The sequence below is a fragment of the Numida meleagris genome, chromosome 11, assembly GCF_002078875.1.
Source record: "Numida meleagris isolate 19003 breed g44 Domestic line chromosome 11, NumMel1.0, whole genome shotgun sequence".
In the NCBI taxonomy this organism is placed as follows: Eukaryota; Metazoa; Chordata; class Aves; order Galliformes; family Numididae; genus Numida; species Numida meleagris.
In genome coordinates this window covers 13,740,549-13,752,901 of record NC_034419.1, presented here as the reverse complement: position 1 = coordinate 13,752,901, position 12,353 = coordinate 13,740,549, and the positions used below count along the sequence as shown (strand labels likewise).

The window sequence follows — 12,353 nt, the reverse complement described above, 5'->3', positions numbered from 1 at the left end:
TGTCAGAGTGGTTCGGGGCCGTTTTGAAATGTGTGTTCTCCAACCCACAAAGCTGGAGAGATCTACTGCCAGGTTACAGAGCTGATAGTTTGTAGCATGATAGCAACTTTTAAGGTCATTTAGCCGGTGATTTGAGCATATATTCAGCGTTATCTCAATCTCATGAGTAATGTCTAGAGAAAAGGAAACTTGGAAACTTTGGATCATGTTAGACATGCCCTTTAAAAAAATGAAAATGCTCTTGCATGTTCTTTGTAGTTAATGGTATTTAGAAGTCTACTATTAATTACATTGATTTGTATTGGAAGCAGTGTGGTTACCATCAAAATGTTGCAATTGCAAGTGTTTTTTAAGAAACACCCAGTTAGAATTATTGCATAATTTAAAGGCTTTTTAAGATTGCAACAGTTCTACCGCTGTGTAAATGCTTTCAAAGCAAAAACAGTGAATCCTGTTAACTCCCCCATGCATGCTTCTGCCTCCCTGAGCTCTGCAGTTTGCTGCTGCTAGCGTGTTTCCCCATGTGCTATACCCTGAGATGATCAGGATGTCCCTTTGTGGCCAGAAATTCTGCTACTTGAGTCACAAGTAGAAGAATCATTATTTGTGGGAGAAAAGATCCTGCTGAGCCTGATGGGTGATTGATGCACCTGCACTTCAGGATGCTGAAAAACCGACATCAGTTCTAGGTGCTTGTTGGTTAGCAGGGTGTGGGGGTTTTCTGTCTCTTTTCAGCTAAGAGACACCAAATCTGTGGGACCAATGGGGCGTTGTGGAGGGGAAGACCCACATTATGGGATCTGTCGTAGAATCATTAAGATTGGAAAAGACCATTAAGATAATCCAGTCCACCATCAACCCATCCCCAGTGTGCCCTCTAACCCATGCCCCTAAGTGTGAAGCTAAATTCTCACTGGCAAGGGAGATGTTCTTCTTCTGTCTTCTCCCACTACAGCTATATTCACTGGAGAGCAAATACTCTCTTTGTTCATCCCTTTTGAGCATCACCTTTCACAGCTCCTTTCTTTGTTCCCGCAGGCCTAAAAACGGTGGGAAATACTGTGTGGGACGTCGAATGAAATTTAAATCCTGCAACACCGAACCGTGCTCAAAGCTGAAGAAGGATTTCCGGGATGAGCAGTGCGCTGACTTTGATGGGAAGCACTTCAACATCAACGGGCTGCCCACAAATGTGCGCTGGGTGCCCAAGTACAGCGGCAGTAAGTGCCGGGGCACGGTGCTATCTTCTGGGGCCCTGCTTGGCAGTGGCATTTGGGTAATGCATTCCTGGTCTTTCTCCCTCCCCAGTCCTGATGAAGGATCGCTGCAAGCTGTTCTGCCGCGTGGCGGGGAACACTGCTTACTACCAGCTGCGGGATCGCGTCATTGATGGGACTCCCTGTGGCCCTGATACCAATGACATCTGCGTGCAGGGCCTGTGCAGGGTAATGATTTTTCCCCTCTCTTTTACAAGAATGGTTTCCATTTTCTGTGTTTCTCCATGGCACGTTTCTCCATGGGAACAACCAACTCAAGAAGTTTGCTTCAGCTCAGGCACTGCCTGGCAAAGGTAGCGGTCATAGAAAGATTTGAAAAGACCCCTAAGATCTTCTAGTCTAACCATTGACCCATCCCCCTCCATGCCCAATAACCGTGTCTCTCAGTGCCGCATCTACCCTTTTCTTGAAAACCTCCAGGGACGGTGATGGTCCCGAGTCTTGCTCTTCGTTTACAACTGGTGTGGGATGGCCATGCTGTGAATCAGCACAAAAATGTGGGGAAGCGAAGTGATTTGTCTCATGGCAGCCTCTTCCACACAAAGCTTTTTGTGGGGCTTAATTTGGAGATTTGTAGATGCTGTTCTAGTCTGCATTTACTCCATCTCGTTTTTCAATTTTTCTCTTCAAGCAAGCGGGATGCGATCATGTGCTGAATTCAAAAGCAAGAAGAGATAAATGTGGTGTTTGTGGTGGGGATAATTCTTCATGCAAAACTGTTGCGGGCACATTTAACACGGTGCATTATGGTAAGAATCTGTTGCTAAAACTTTATCGTGAAAAATGCAGGTCTATAAAGGATCTATAAAAGCCTTTACCACACTTAATCTACAAAAACACTGATATAAAACGTGAAATCCTTCTAGCTATAGTATATACCAGGTTATAACCATTTATGCTATCCCTAAATGAAGAGTATTGGATTGTGTAATGTGAGGTAATTTTGCTCATCTCCCTTCCCCCCTATAAAAAGCAAATGAAACATCTGCGTAATAGCCTTGACTTTGCGTTAAATCTGTTCTAGGCTATAACGTTGTGGTCCGCATTCCAGCTGGTGCAACAAATATTGATGTGCGTCAGCACAGTTACTCAGGGAAACCAGAGGATGACAACTACCTGGGTGAGTTGCAGTGCACATTTCAGTCCTGAATGCAGCTGTTTTCTGGTTGTGTGGATAGGTCTGGTTGCTCTTATTGAGTATATATCCTGCATATCTGCCAAGCATGGTCACCTTGATTTTGCTCCTTCTCTATGTTCGTGCCATCCTTGAAGCAAAGTTTGGGAGGCTCACATGATGAGAAGTGTGCCCTCACAGGGTCATGTCTGGGTTATTCACCGTGCTGAGCAGAAACCCATACTGAGGTCTGCACTCAGTGTAATTGCATGTATTGGGGAAGGGCTGGGCTGGAGGTTTGTAGCCCAGTGGGAGGTGAAGAATCTCACTTCTTGGTGTCACTTGGAAAACAAATAGAGGAGACGATCGTTCACCAAAGGGAAACAATTCTGGCAGTTTCAGTTGTTGCTCTGAGAAGCTGAAAGTCCATGTTTCCAGACCCTTCATAGAGGCAAAAACCCAAGGAGGTCTTCCTGGCCCTGCACAGCCCTTGCTTTCACAGCAATGGAATGAAGTGGTGCAGCATGGATGCACATCACAAGAAAACCCCTCAAAGGTGCAATATCTTTTTCCTGGGAGAGGGAGAGAGGCTTCCTTATTCCTCTTTTCTAGAAAAACAGTCATAGAACCATAGAATGGTTTGGGTTGGAATGGACCTTTAAGATCATCTAGTTCCAACCCTCCTTCTATGGGCAGAGGCACCTCCCTCTAGACCAGGTTGCTCAAAGCCCCATCCAGCCTGGCCTCGAATGCTCCCCATGTGGTGCCTGTTCAAAGTGGTTCTCTCCAGAATGAGCCCTAAAGAACTTCTCAGCTCTTCTTGGAGGGCCCTTTAATCTTCTTGGGAAGCAACAAAGTCAAATCTTCTTTAATGTTGCTTTAATATTGCTGGGAAAGCATCTCTTCATATTAGGCCCGAAGAGAAGCAAATGAGAAGTGTGCGTTTGTCCACTTATTTTGCAGCTCACTGAGTGTGAAATCTCAGGCCCTCAGTACTGAGAACCTTGCAGTTCCTTAACAATTTAGGAGGAATTTGATGTTGTCATCAAGTCCAAGGCACGCACCTACTGTTGTAGGAAGATACAGTAAATGGGAAGGAATCCTTTAATGAGTTTTACTGCTGCCAAATGACACGAAAGCCTCCAGAGTATAGAATTTGGTTGAGCACAGAGTCTGCTTTTTGAGCTTTTGTCCATCTATAACTGTTTGCAACCACCAGTGTTTTGCTTCATTATCTCTCCTCGTTTGGTGTAAAAACCTTCCCTTTGGTGTTTTGGTGTTAAGTTTGGATTTTTTCCGTACAGAGGCTTTGTAGTAATGTAGCTGTGATGGGTGAAATGGTGGGGAAACTAACTTAGGAAATTAGCTACATAATCGCATTAGTGTGAAGTTGTGCAGCAGACTGCTGTTTTCAGGAAACCGTTCCTTTTATAAAGCATTTAGGCTTTAAGCCTTCAGTGCTTTCACATACCTTAAGATTTGGAATAATAAAAAAGTAAACGGGGAGGAGGGAAGGAGGGAGAAGGAGGTGCTGACCAAACTCACTGTAATTATCCACCAAAAAACAAAGTTTGGGCAATTAGGGCACAGAAGTTTATCCTAAGAACACACCTGGAAACAACGTGCAAGTCACCCTATCTGCCCAGCTAACGCAAATATTTGGGCAGAATGGCTTTGTATCACACTGCCTGCAGCAGCCTGCCCCTAGGTTATGGGGAAGCTATTTAGGAGCAACTTCAGGCATTTAGCCTTCACTTCAATGAGGTTCTCAAAGGAGAAAGGGATAGGCACCATGTCTGTAAGACCTCTGCTGCTCTCTTTCCACCCTTTCTGTCTGAGAGTGCTAGTCAACTTTTCCTCCCATCCCAGTGAAGGGGAGCACTGAGAGCGCATGACCCACGTTATTATGTACATCTGAGTTAATTCTGCGTCTTTAGTTCTTGTTTTTTGCACCTATGCAGCCTTATCTAACAGTCAAGGAGACTTTATATTAAATGGAGACTTTGTCGTCAGTATGTTTAAAAGGGAAATCAAAGTTGGGAATGCTGTGATCGAATACAGCGGATCGGATAATGCTATTGAAAGGATTAATTCTACAGATCGGATTGAGCAAGAAATAACGCTTCAGGTGAAGTATACGTTGTGCGTGTGGAAAAGTCTGCCAAGCGTTACTGGGCTGAAAACAACCGGCAGCAAAGTCTGTTCGTTTACTCTGCTTTATCCTCGTTTTCTCCCAGGTTTTATCAGTGGGCAATTTGTACAATCCTGACGTTCGTTACACTTTCAATATCCCCATTGAAGACAAACCTCAGCAGTTTTATTGGAATGCCTATGGCCCCTGGCAGCCCTGCAGTAAGCTCTGCCAAGGTAGGTGCTCGGGAAGCCTTTACAGATGCAGTGGGTTCACCTGGGATCTCAGCAATGTTTGCAAATCCTTTTCCATTTGCTTTCTTGGAGACTTGTACATTATGGGCTTGTTTCCCTGCCTGCAGCAGTAGATAGCCTGTGGCATGCTGCTTGCAAGGTGCAGCACTGCAGTGGTGCTTTTCAGCTGCAAAGCAGGGAACCTTTGTAGCCCATCTCTTAAATACTACTACTAAGAGAGGAAGAGAAGCAGCTGATTTGGTTACTGTCCTGTATGTCTCAATGTGTTTTCTTCCCGTGTAGGAGAACGAAAAAGGAAACCTGTGTGTACAAGAGAGTCAGACCAGCTCACGGTGTCGGACCAAAGATGTGATCGGATTCCCCAGCCCGACCCAATAACGGAGCCTTGTGGCACCGAGTGCGAATTAAGGTGCGCTCTGCTCACTCCTGTCTATACACTGCATCCTGTATTTATTGTTTACTCCCCTTTCACCCCCCTCATCCCTTTTCTCAGCAGCCTGTATTAGGTTTTAAAAAACAAACAAAAAGAGGGATTAACTGTTGTCTCTCTGTCGCCCAAGAGGGGTTGATGTCAACCAGCTGTGTTTTGGGAGGCACATTTCTGCGTTTTCAGGTTTGCTATGTTGGCTTCAATTAGTGCTAGCTGTAACAACAAATGCTTGACGTTTCAACCTGCCAGGATAGAAATGCTGAGCACCATCCTACAAACAGCCTGCAAAGAGGAAAATAACATGTGCTCAAAACAAAGAGTTGCTAAGGCTTGGATTTATCATTTGCTTAAAGTGAGGAATGGACTGAAGTGTAGAGTGGGTTTGGGGCTGTCCCCTGACAACTGCTGGAGAGTTGGAATTGGTGGAGCGTGCCCTAAGTCATTGCAACCCATTTTCCTTTAAGCAGCAATCTGTTTTTATTCCAAGAGCTTAAAATATGGTGGCAGTAATCAGCTGCTGGCGAAGCAGTTTGGATTACTGGCTTTTTGGAGGGGTTTCTCTTGCTTTGTTAAGTCTGGGGTGTAAACAGTCACTGCGGGGCTGCTTTGGGATGAGTTGTCGAGGTAACAGCTGTTGCCATTGCGACAGGTTGGAAACCTGAGAAGAGGAAATGCCCAAGTTTTGAAAAGCAGGCAGGGACACGGGCTTCTGTAATTCAGGAACTATTGACTCCAAATCCCCTTGATCTTATTCTTCTCCTAGCCTTGCAGTTTGTTCTTTGAGCATAGGAGCAGTGCTGTGTGCTTGCTGCTCAGGTGGCTGTCCTGCACTGGACCACGGGGCAGAAAGCCCCCAAAGCACCACTCTGTGCTTGTCCATGCACTCCTTCTGCAGCCTGAGCAGTCCCCTAGGGCCACATCACCTTTCCTTCCCATCAGGAGGAGCTGGGGGCTGTTCCTTCCCTCCAAGAAGCAAAGCCAGAGCTGATTCCTAAGGGGAATGGTTTTAAACTGAGACAGGGGAGATTTAGGTTAGATATTAGGAGGAAGTTTTTTACTCAGAGGGTGGTGACGCACTGGAACAGGTTGCCCAAGGAGGTTGTGGATGCCCCGTCCCTGGAGGCATTCAAGGCCAGGCTGGACGTGGCTCTGGGCAGCCTGGTCTAGTGGTTGGCAACTGTGCCCTCAGCAGAGGGTTGAAACCAGATGATCTTTGAGGTCTTTTTCAACCCAGGCCATTCTATGATTCTATGATTGCCCAATACTTCTGAATGTCTTGGAAACCATTGGGAAGGATCAAAACTTTCCATTCAAGAATGCATATTTTAGTGTCAGACACCCCCAAGCACATTATCTGCAGTGTCCCAGAGCCCCGCAGCTCCTCTGATATTCTCATGGGTTGTGTCACTGACATTTGCTCTCAGGTGGCACGTCGCAAGGAGGAGCGAGTGCACGGCCCAGTGCGGGCTGGGCTACCGCATGCTGGAGATCTACTGCTCCAAGTACAACAGGTTGGAGGGGAAGACAGAGAAGGTCGATGACCGCTTCTGCAGCAGCCAAGCCAAGCCGAGCACGAGGGAGAAGTGCACGGGAGACTGTAACGTGGGAGGCTGGCGGTACTCCGCCTGGACTGAGGTGAGGGGTGCTGCTGTCACGTGCTCTCTGGGGGCTCTTTGGTTTGCAAACAGCGTGTGAAAGTCAGATGCATCAACTCAGCTTTCCCTGCTCCTTCTGAAGGACACAGTGGTGTGAACGAGCCCAGTGCTTCCTATTTTCCACTGCGCTGGATTTATGCTTTGAAACATCCTGAGGTCTGTCTGTTGTGCTCAGTGCCGTGGGCTGTCCTCTCCCATCAAAGCCATCACGCTGGTGGGAGGCGAGAGGACACAGTGCCATCAGCGGAGGACTTCTGAAGTTTGTTTCCCTTGCACATTTCAGCAGAATGCCGTTTGGTGGCCAAGAATATCCCTGGGTGCAGACACAGCACCAAGAGAGTGACGAGCCTGGGGCTTTCCAGGGATGGCACGGAAGGAGGGTGGGCTGCTTGGGGGGAATTAATCTCTTGTAAAATGAGAACAAGCATCAGCCATTTGGGGGGACTGAAAGGCAACACTTGTAAAAGTAATAATGGGGTTATAACCCGAGATGGATTTGTGAAACCCATTGCTCCAAGATTTTTATTAAGCTTAGCGAGATTGGATTTTTAAAGGAATATTTGAAGTAATAGCCTGTTACTTAAAGTACAAATTGTTCTTCTGGAGGTTTTCTGCAGTCTCGTTGTAGTCCTGCCTGTAAAGAGGAAGGAGATAAATGGGCTTGAAGAACATGCGTACTCAGTGTCTGCTCTTTGCAGTGCTCCAAGAGCTGCGGCGGAGGCACGCGGCGGCGGCGGGCCATGTGTGTGAGCACCTACAACGACGTGCTGGATGACAGCAAGTGCAGCCAGCAGGAGAAGCTGACGGTGCAGCGCTGCAGTGACTTCCTGTGCCCCCAGTGGAAAACTGGAGACTGGTCTGAGGTAGGAGCTGGCAGGGACATCCGCTCTCCTGCAGCTCGTCCCTATTGCATTGTGTTCTTTCTGATCCTACAGTCAACTCTCCTGCTCAGACCTCACCCTGTGGTTTATTACCATTACCTCTTCTGCTCCAACTGGTGCCCTTCCTAATGCAACAGAAGTTCATCTTTGCAGGCTGCTCCCAGCAGCAACTGGGATGGAGGAAACAGTCTCCAAAGGCTGTTTGTTACCTTTGTGTCCAAATAGCTCTTGTTTTTGTGAATCACGTTGTTTTAGAAAATAATGGAAGAAAATAAATGGAAACAAGGGCTGTCTGCAAAATACGTGTCTGCCACCCATGGCAGCGGATAGGATGTTCAATGGGGCGACTGCAGCCTGGAGGGATGAAACCTTTATCGTGCACACTTGGAGTGCAAGCCTCTGGCACCTCAATGCGTGCTCTCAGAGAGCAGTACTGCAGCTTTGCCCTACATCTCACAGCTGTCAGGGGCTGCTGGAAGATGCAGCCAGCCCTAGAACCAGGCTATATGTGCCTTGGCGTGGCGGTAAGGTTGGCTCTCCCTGTCTCTTTCTGGCCGTCCTGCTTGGCACTGGTGTTCGCTGCACTTTTCTCTATGGCTGTTGGCATACTGGCAGAACTACGGTTTAGAATAATAATATAATGAAAATAGCCACAAGGCTGTATTATACCAGAGTGTGTTGGCCCAGCTGCCTCACTAGCAGCATTTAAGCAGAGATCCTGGGTCTGCTCTCAACCTCTGGGGCAGGAGCTGCAAGGTGCCCCCTGAGCTTGTGCTTTGCTCACAGAGGTGCTGGATGCCCCATCCCTGGAGACATTCCAGGTCAGACTGGACCAGGCGCTGAACAGCCTGATCAAACTGTAGGTGTCCCTGCTCATTGCAGTGGAGTTGAACTAGATAACCTATAAGGATCCCTTCCAACTAAACAATTCAGTGCTTTCTCCCTGGCAGTGCCTGGTCACCTGTGGGAAGGGGCACAAGCATCGCCAGACCTGGTGCCAATTTGGGGAAGATCGGCTGAACGACAGGTTTTGTGACCCCGAAACGAAGCCGGAGTCGGTGCAGACGTGCCAGCAGCAGGAGTGTGCAGCGTGGCAAGTGGGGCCCTGGGGCCAGGTATCTGAGCCAGTTCATCCCAGTGAGGTGTTTGCAAATTGGTTCGCTTGGGTGCAGCCTATGGGCAGCAGGAACAGCACCTGCCCTTTGTGCTAAATTTAATGTGGCATACTAAATCGGCCGTGATTGTCAAAAAAACGACTGCCAAGGTTACGCTCCTAAATCCATATTTAGGCACGCAAATATGTGGCCTAATTTTCACCAAAAAAAAAAAAAAGCTGCTGCCACTCAGTAGCAATTGTTGCTTTCAATGTTTTCCATTCTGGGGGGCAGGAGGGGGGGATGGTGGTGGTGTTTTTCACTGTTAAAATGAGAGTTGCTCATTTCTCCCGCAGAGTTCTGGCATCTTATTTTCCACAAAGCTGTTAGTTCTTAAAAATAAAAATCAGCAGCAAGGCCAGGCGAGTCATCCCAGCCAGACTAATTGCCCATCAGCAAAAATATCCCTTAGTGCTTCTGCTACTGTGAGGCTGAGCAACCGGTTTTAAAGGAGGATGTGGTGTAGCTTCTCCCAGGCTATGATTTACCATGTGCAGAAGAGTAAATCATTGAAATGCTCACACCTTCATTCCCGAGGACAGTAAGTGAAGCGTGTGAGGCTGTGATGGGCTCAGTGAATTAAAACTTTGACCTAATTTAAAGCTGGAAATGCGTGAAGTGGAGAGAAAGCAGAAGGGGAGCTGGGTTTTATAATGCTGCTCGTGCTTCATGCCTGGACGTAGGCTGGGCTGATTAATTCTCTCTAACTGAAGCGGCCACTCAAGCCCAGCACTTCTTTTTTTTCTGCCTGCCCTTTCTCAGTGCACCACGACCTGTGGCCAAGGCTACCAGATGAGAGCGGTGAAGTGTGTCGTGGGCACCTACATGTCAGTGGTGGACGATAACGAGTGCAATGCCGCGACCAAGCCAACAGACACTCAGGTGAATCCTGCTGTTCCCCTCTCCATCTTAGGTTCTCATGCCCCCTGGCAGCAGTAACAGTGTGGGACCTTTTCTCTTAGCTTATTGTCTCTGCTGCTAAGGGATCAACAGTCTTCTCAGCTCTTCTGGGTACCAGCAGGTCTGGTCTTCACCCAGGGGTGTAAATCACTGCCCTGTCCTGGCCTGAGAGACTGGCAGTGATTGACCCTATGTCTAGTGTTGCTGAGTTGTAGCTATGCTGCTCAGTGGCCCATTTGGGACGTCACTCTCTGGCAGTGAGGGAAGGGTGCGGGTGAGCATCCCTGCTGGGTTGGGGCAGCTTTTGTTGTATGGTTGTTATTTCTGTCACACTCTGTTTTAATGCAGAGAGATTGTTCTCAGCTATGAGGACCCCAGTTTTAGCATTCCTGATAAGTCAAGAGACCATTGGAGGGGTTATGCAAATAAAGCTCTTAGGGGAACCAATACCAAATTTTGCTGATACAGCAAGAGTGTGCAAGAAGAAAGCCTGCCTGCACACAAGCATGCAGGTCACATTCTCGAGACATTGTGCACTGTTAATGTTTGCATTGAAGAGGAGGTGGTTTAACTGAAACATCTGCAAATCTTTCATCACTTCCTTTATTTTCCTCTTTTCCCTCATGGGTCTCACGTGCAGGACTGTGAAATCGCAGCATGTCCTCCCCATCCAAATAGTCCCGAAGCCAAGAGATCCGTATCAGGCGTTCACAGGACGCAGTGGAGATTTGGATCCTGGACACCAGTAAGTGCATGTCGTAATACTTTCAGGATTCTTTTACAGTAGAGAATGTGATGTTTTTAAGTGCGTTTGCCCAGCTTTTTGTTCTAGCATGTAATAGGAAAGTTTTCTAGCGCAGTGCTTGTTGCTCTTCCCTAGTGCTCTGCAACGTGCGGGAAGGGGACGCGGATGCGATACGTCAGCTGTCGGGATGAGCAGGGCTCAGTGGCTGATGAGTCTGCTTGTTTCCACCTGCCGAAGCCCTCGGCCACTGAAATGTGCACCGTGACACCCTGCGGGCAATGGAAGGCCTTGGAGTGGAGCTCTGTAAGCATCGCAGGGCATCCCACAGGAAAGCCTTGTTGGCATAACTGCTGGAGGCTCATTGCATTAATCTGTTGTATTTACAATGGGAAGACGATGGTTTTCAGCTGTGTTTTATTAGCAATAGCTGTTGGTCTGGTGTTCAAAGTTGGAAATGTGACTGTGTCTCCTTTTCCCACTGTAACGCAGTGCTCGGTGACTTGTGGCCAAGGTAAGGCAACGCGACAAGTGATCTGCATCGATTACAGTGACCAGCTGGTGGACAGGAGCGAGTGCGACCCAGATGACCTCCCTGCCACCGAGCAGGACTGCTCCATGTCTCCTTGTCATCCAAACAGCCACGATTATGGCAGGCCCATCCACCCTTTCCTCTATCCGGACCATCGCCTCAAGCTGCACCCAGGAGGCAGCCCCAACCGAAACCGTGCACATATACCGGGAGGCAATCAGTGGAGAATTGGTCCCTGGGGGGCTGTGAGTGCCCTGATTTTGTTCTTATTTCTGATTGGTTTTTTCCTAGGTGAATTCAAGCTTTTTTCTTTTTAAACATCACTACGCAGGGAAAAGAGAGACCCTTGTCCCTGCTTTCTGCTCCTTCCTCACTTCCCCATGTGCTGCAGCAGGGTGCGGGCATCGCCTCTCATTCCCTCACACCGTGCATCTCCCTGCAGATAGCATTGTTTTCCACATGCCAAAGGCCAGCCTCTGCTTCTTGCTGCCTCCTGGGGCATTTACAGCTGTGCAGAGCTGCTGCCAGAGCACAGCAGAGCCTTGATGCCAGCTCCTCGCCCCCCCCAGCCGGTTTGAAACACTTTATCGTGCAAGTCCCTAAAGGGAATTAAGCAGAAATGCGATGTTAAACACTGCGCTCAAGGCAGCGGGGATTACTCACCTGCTCAAAACTAGGCTCGTGTTTATTTTCTTTGCCTAGTCAGCACCTAAGTCATTGCACTGCTATTAGCAAGAGCAGAGGTTTGAAGTTAATAAAGCCTGTTAGCTGTATTAAATTTCTCACCGTGCATTCCCACGGTGCAGCGCTCTGGGAAAGAGCCGGGAATGCACAATTACTCCTGGGCTCAAAGAGGCTGTGGGCAATTGTGTCTTGCAGTGCTCTAGCACGTGTGCAGGGGGGTTCCAGCGGCGCGTCGTGGTGTGCCAGGATGAAAATGGATACACCGCAAATAACTGCGATGAGAAAACCAAACCCATGGAGCAGAGATCATGCGAGTCCGGCCCCTGTCCTCAATGGGCTTATGGCAACTGGGGAGAGGTGAGTGCACCATTTTTCCATTCCATCAGAACGGTTGCGAAGAGTGTTTATCGATAAGGTGATAGGTGCTTTATTTATAAAATTATAAAGGGAAAGTTTGTGTTAGTGGGTGGCTGAAAAATGGGAGAAGAGGGGGAAGTAGTGGTTGGACATGAGAAATATCAGCGCATGAATGGCAGCCTCTGATAAATGAGTGAGCCCCAGCAACTGCTTGGTGTTGTTTTCAGTTCCATTCATCAATT

At 48.1% G+C, this 12,353-nt stretch overlaps 1 protein-coding gene across 6 annotated transcripts in view; it reads left to right on the top strand.

Moving 5' to 3' along the window:
• The window catches only part of ADAMTS9 (ADAM metallopeptidase with thrombospondin type 1 motif 9), a 67,984-nt gene that overhangs the window by 26,191 nt on the left and 29,440 nt on the right, over positions 1–12,353 (top strand). For all 6 annotated transcript variants that reach the window (XR_002442448.1, XM_021409189.1, XM_021409190.1 and 3 more), the window contains 15 exons: positions 1,039–1,220; positions 1,309–1,445; positions 1,909–2,026; positions 2,302–2,397; positions 4,353–4,519; positions 4,629–4,758; positions 5,059–5,185; positions 6,631–6,841; positions 7,560–7,724; positions 8,693–8,857; positions 9,659–9,778; positions 10,437–10,541; positions 10,677–10,844; positions 11,031–11,315; positions 11,950–12,111. Coding sequence is in view for 5 of the 6 variants with exons in the window: in XM_021409189.1 (XP_021264864.1) it covers positions 1,039–1,220; positions 1,309–1,445; positions 1,909–2,026; positions 2,302–2,397; positions 4,353–4,519; positions 4,629–4,758; positions 5,059–5,185; positions 6,631–6,841; positions 7,560–7,724; positions 8,693–8,857; positions 9,659–9,778; positions 10,437–10,541; positions 10,677–10,844; positions 11,031–11,315; positions 11,950–12,111 (2,338 nt within the window). In the remaining variant the exon portion in view is untranslated. The remainder of the gene's footprint in view (positions 1–1,038; positions 1,221–1,308; positions 1,446–1,908; positions 2,027–2,301; positions 2,398–4,352; positions 4,520–4,628; positions 4,759–5,058; positions 5,186–6,630; positions 6,842–7,559; positions 7,725–8,692; positions 8,858–9,658; positions 9,779–10,436; positions 10,542–10,676; positions 10,845–11,030; positions 11,316–11,949; positions 12,112–12,353) is intronic.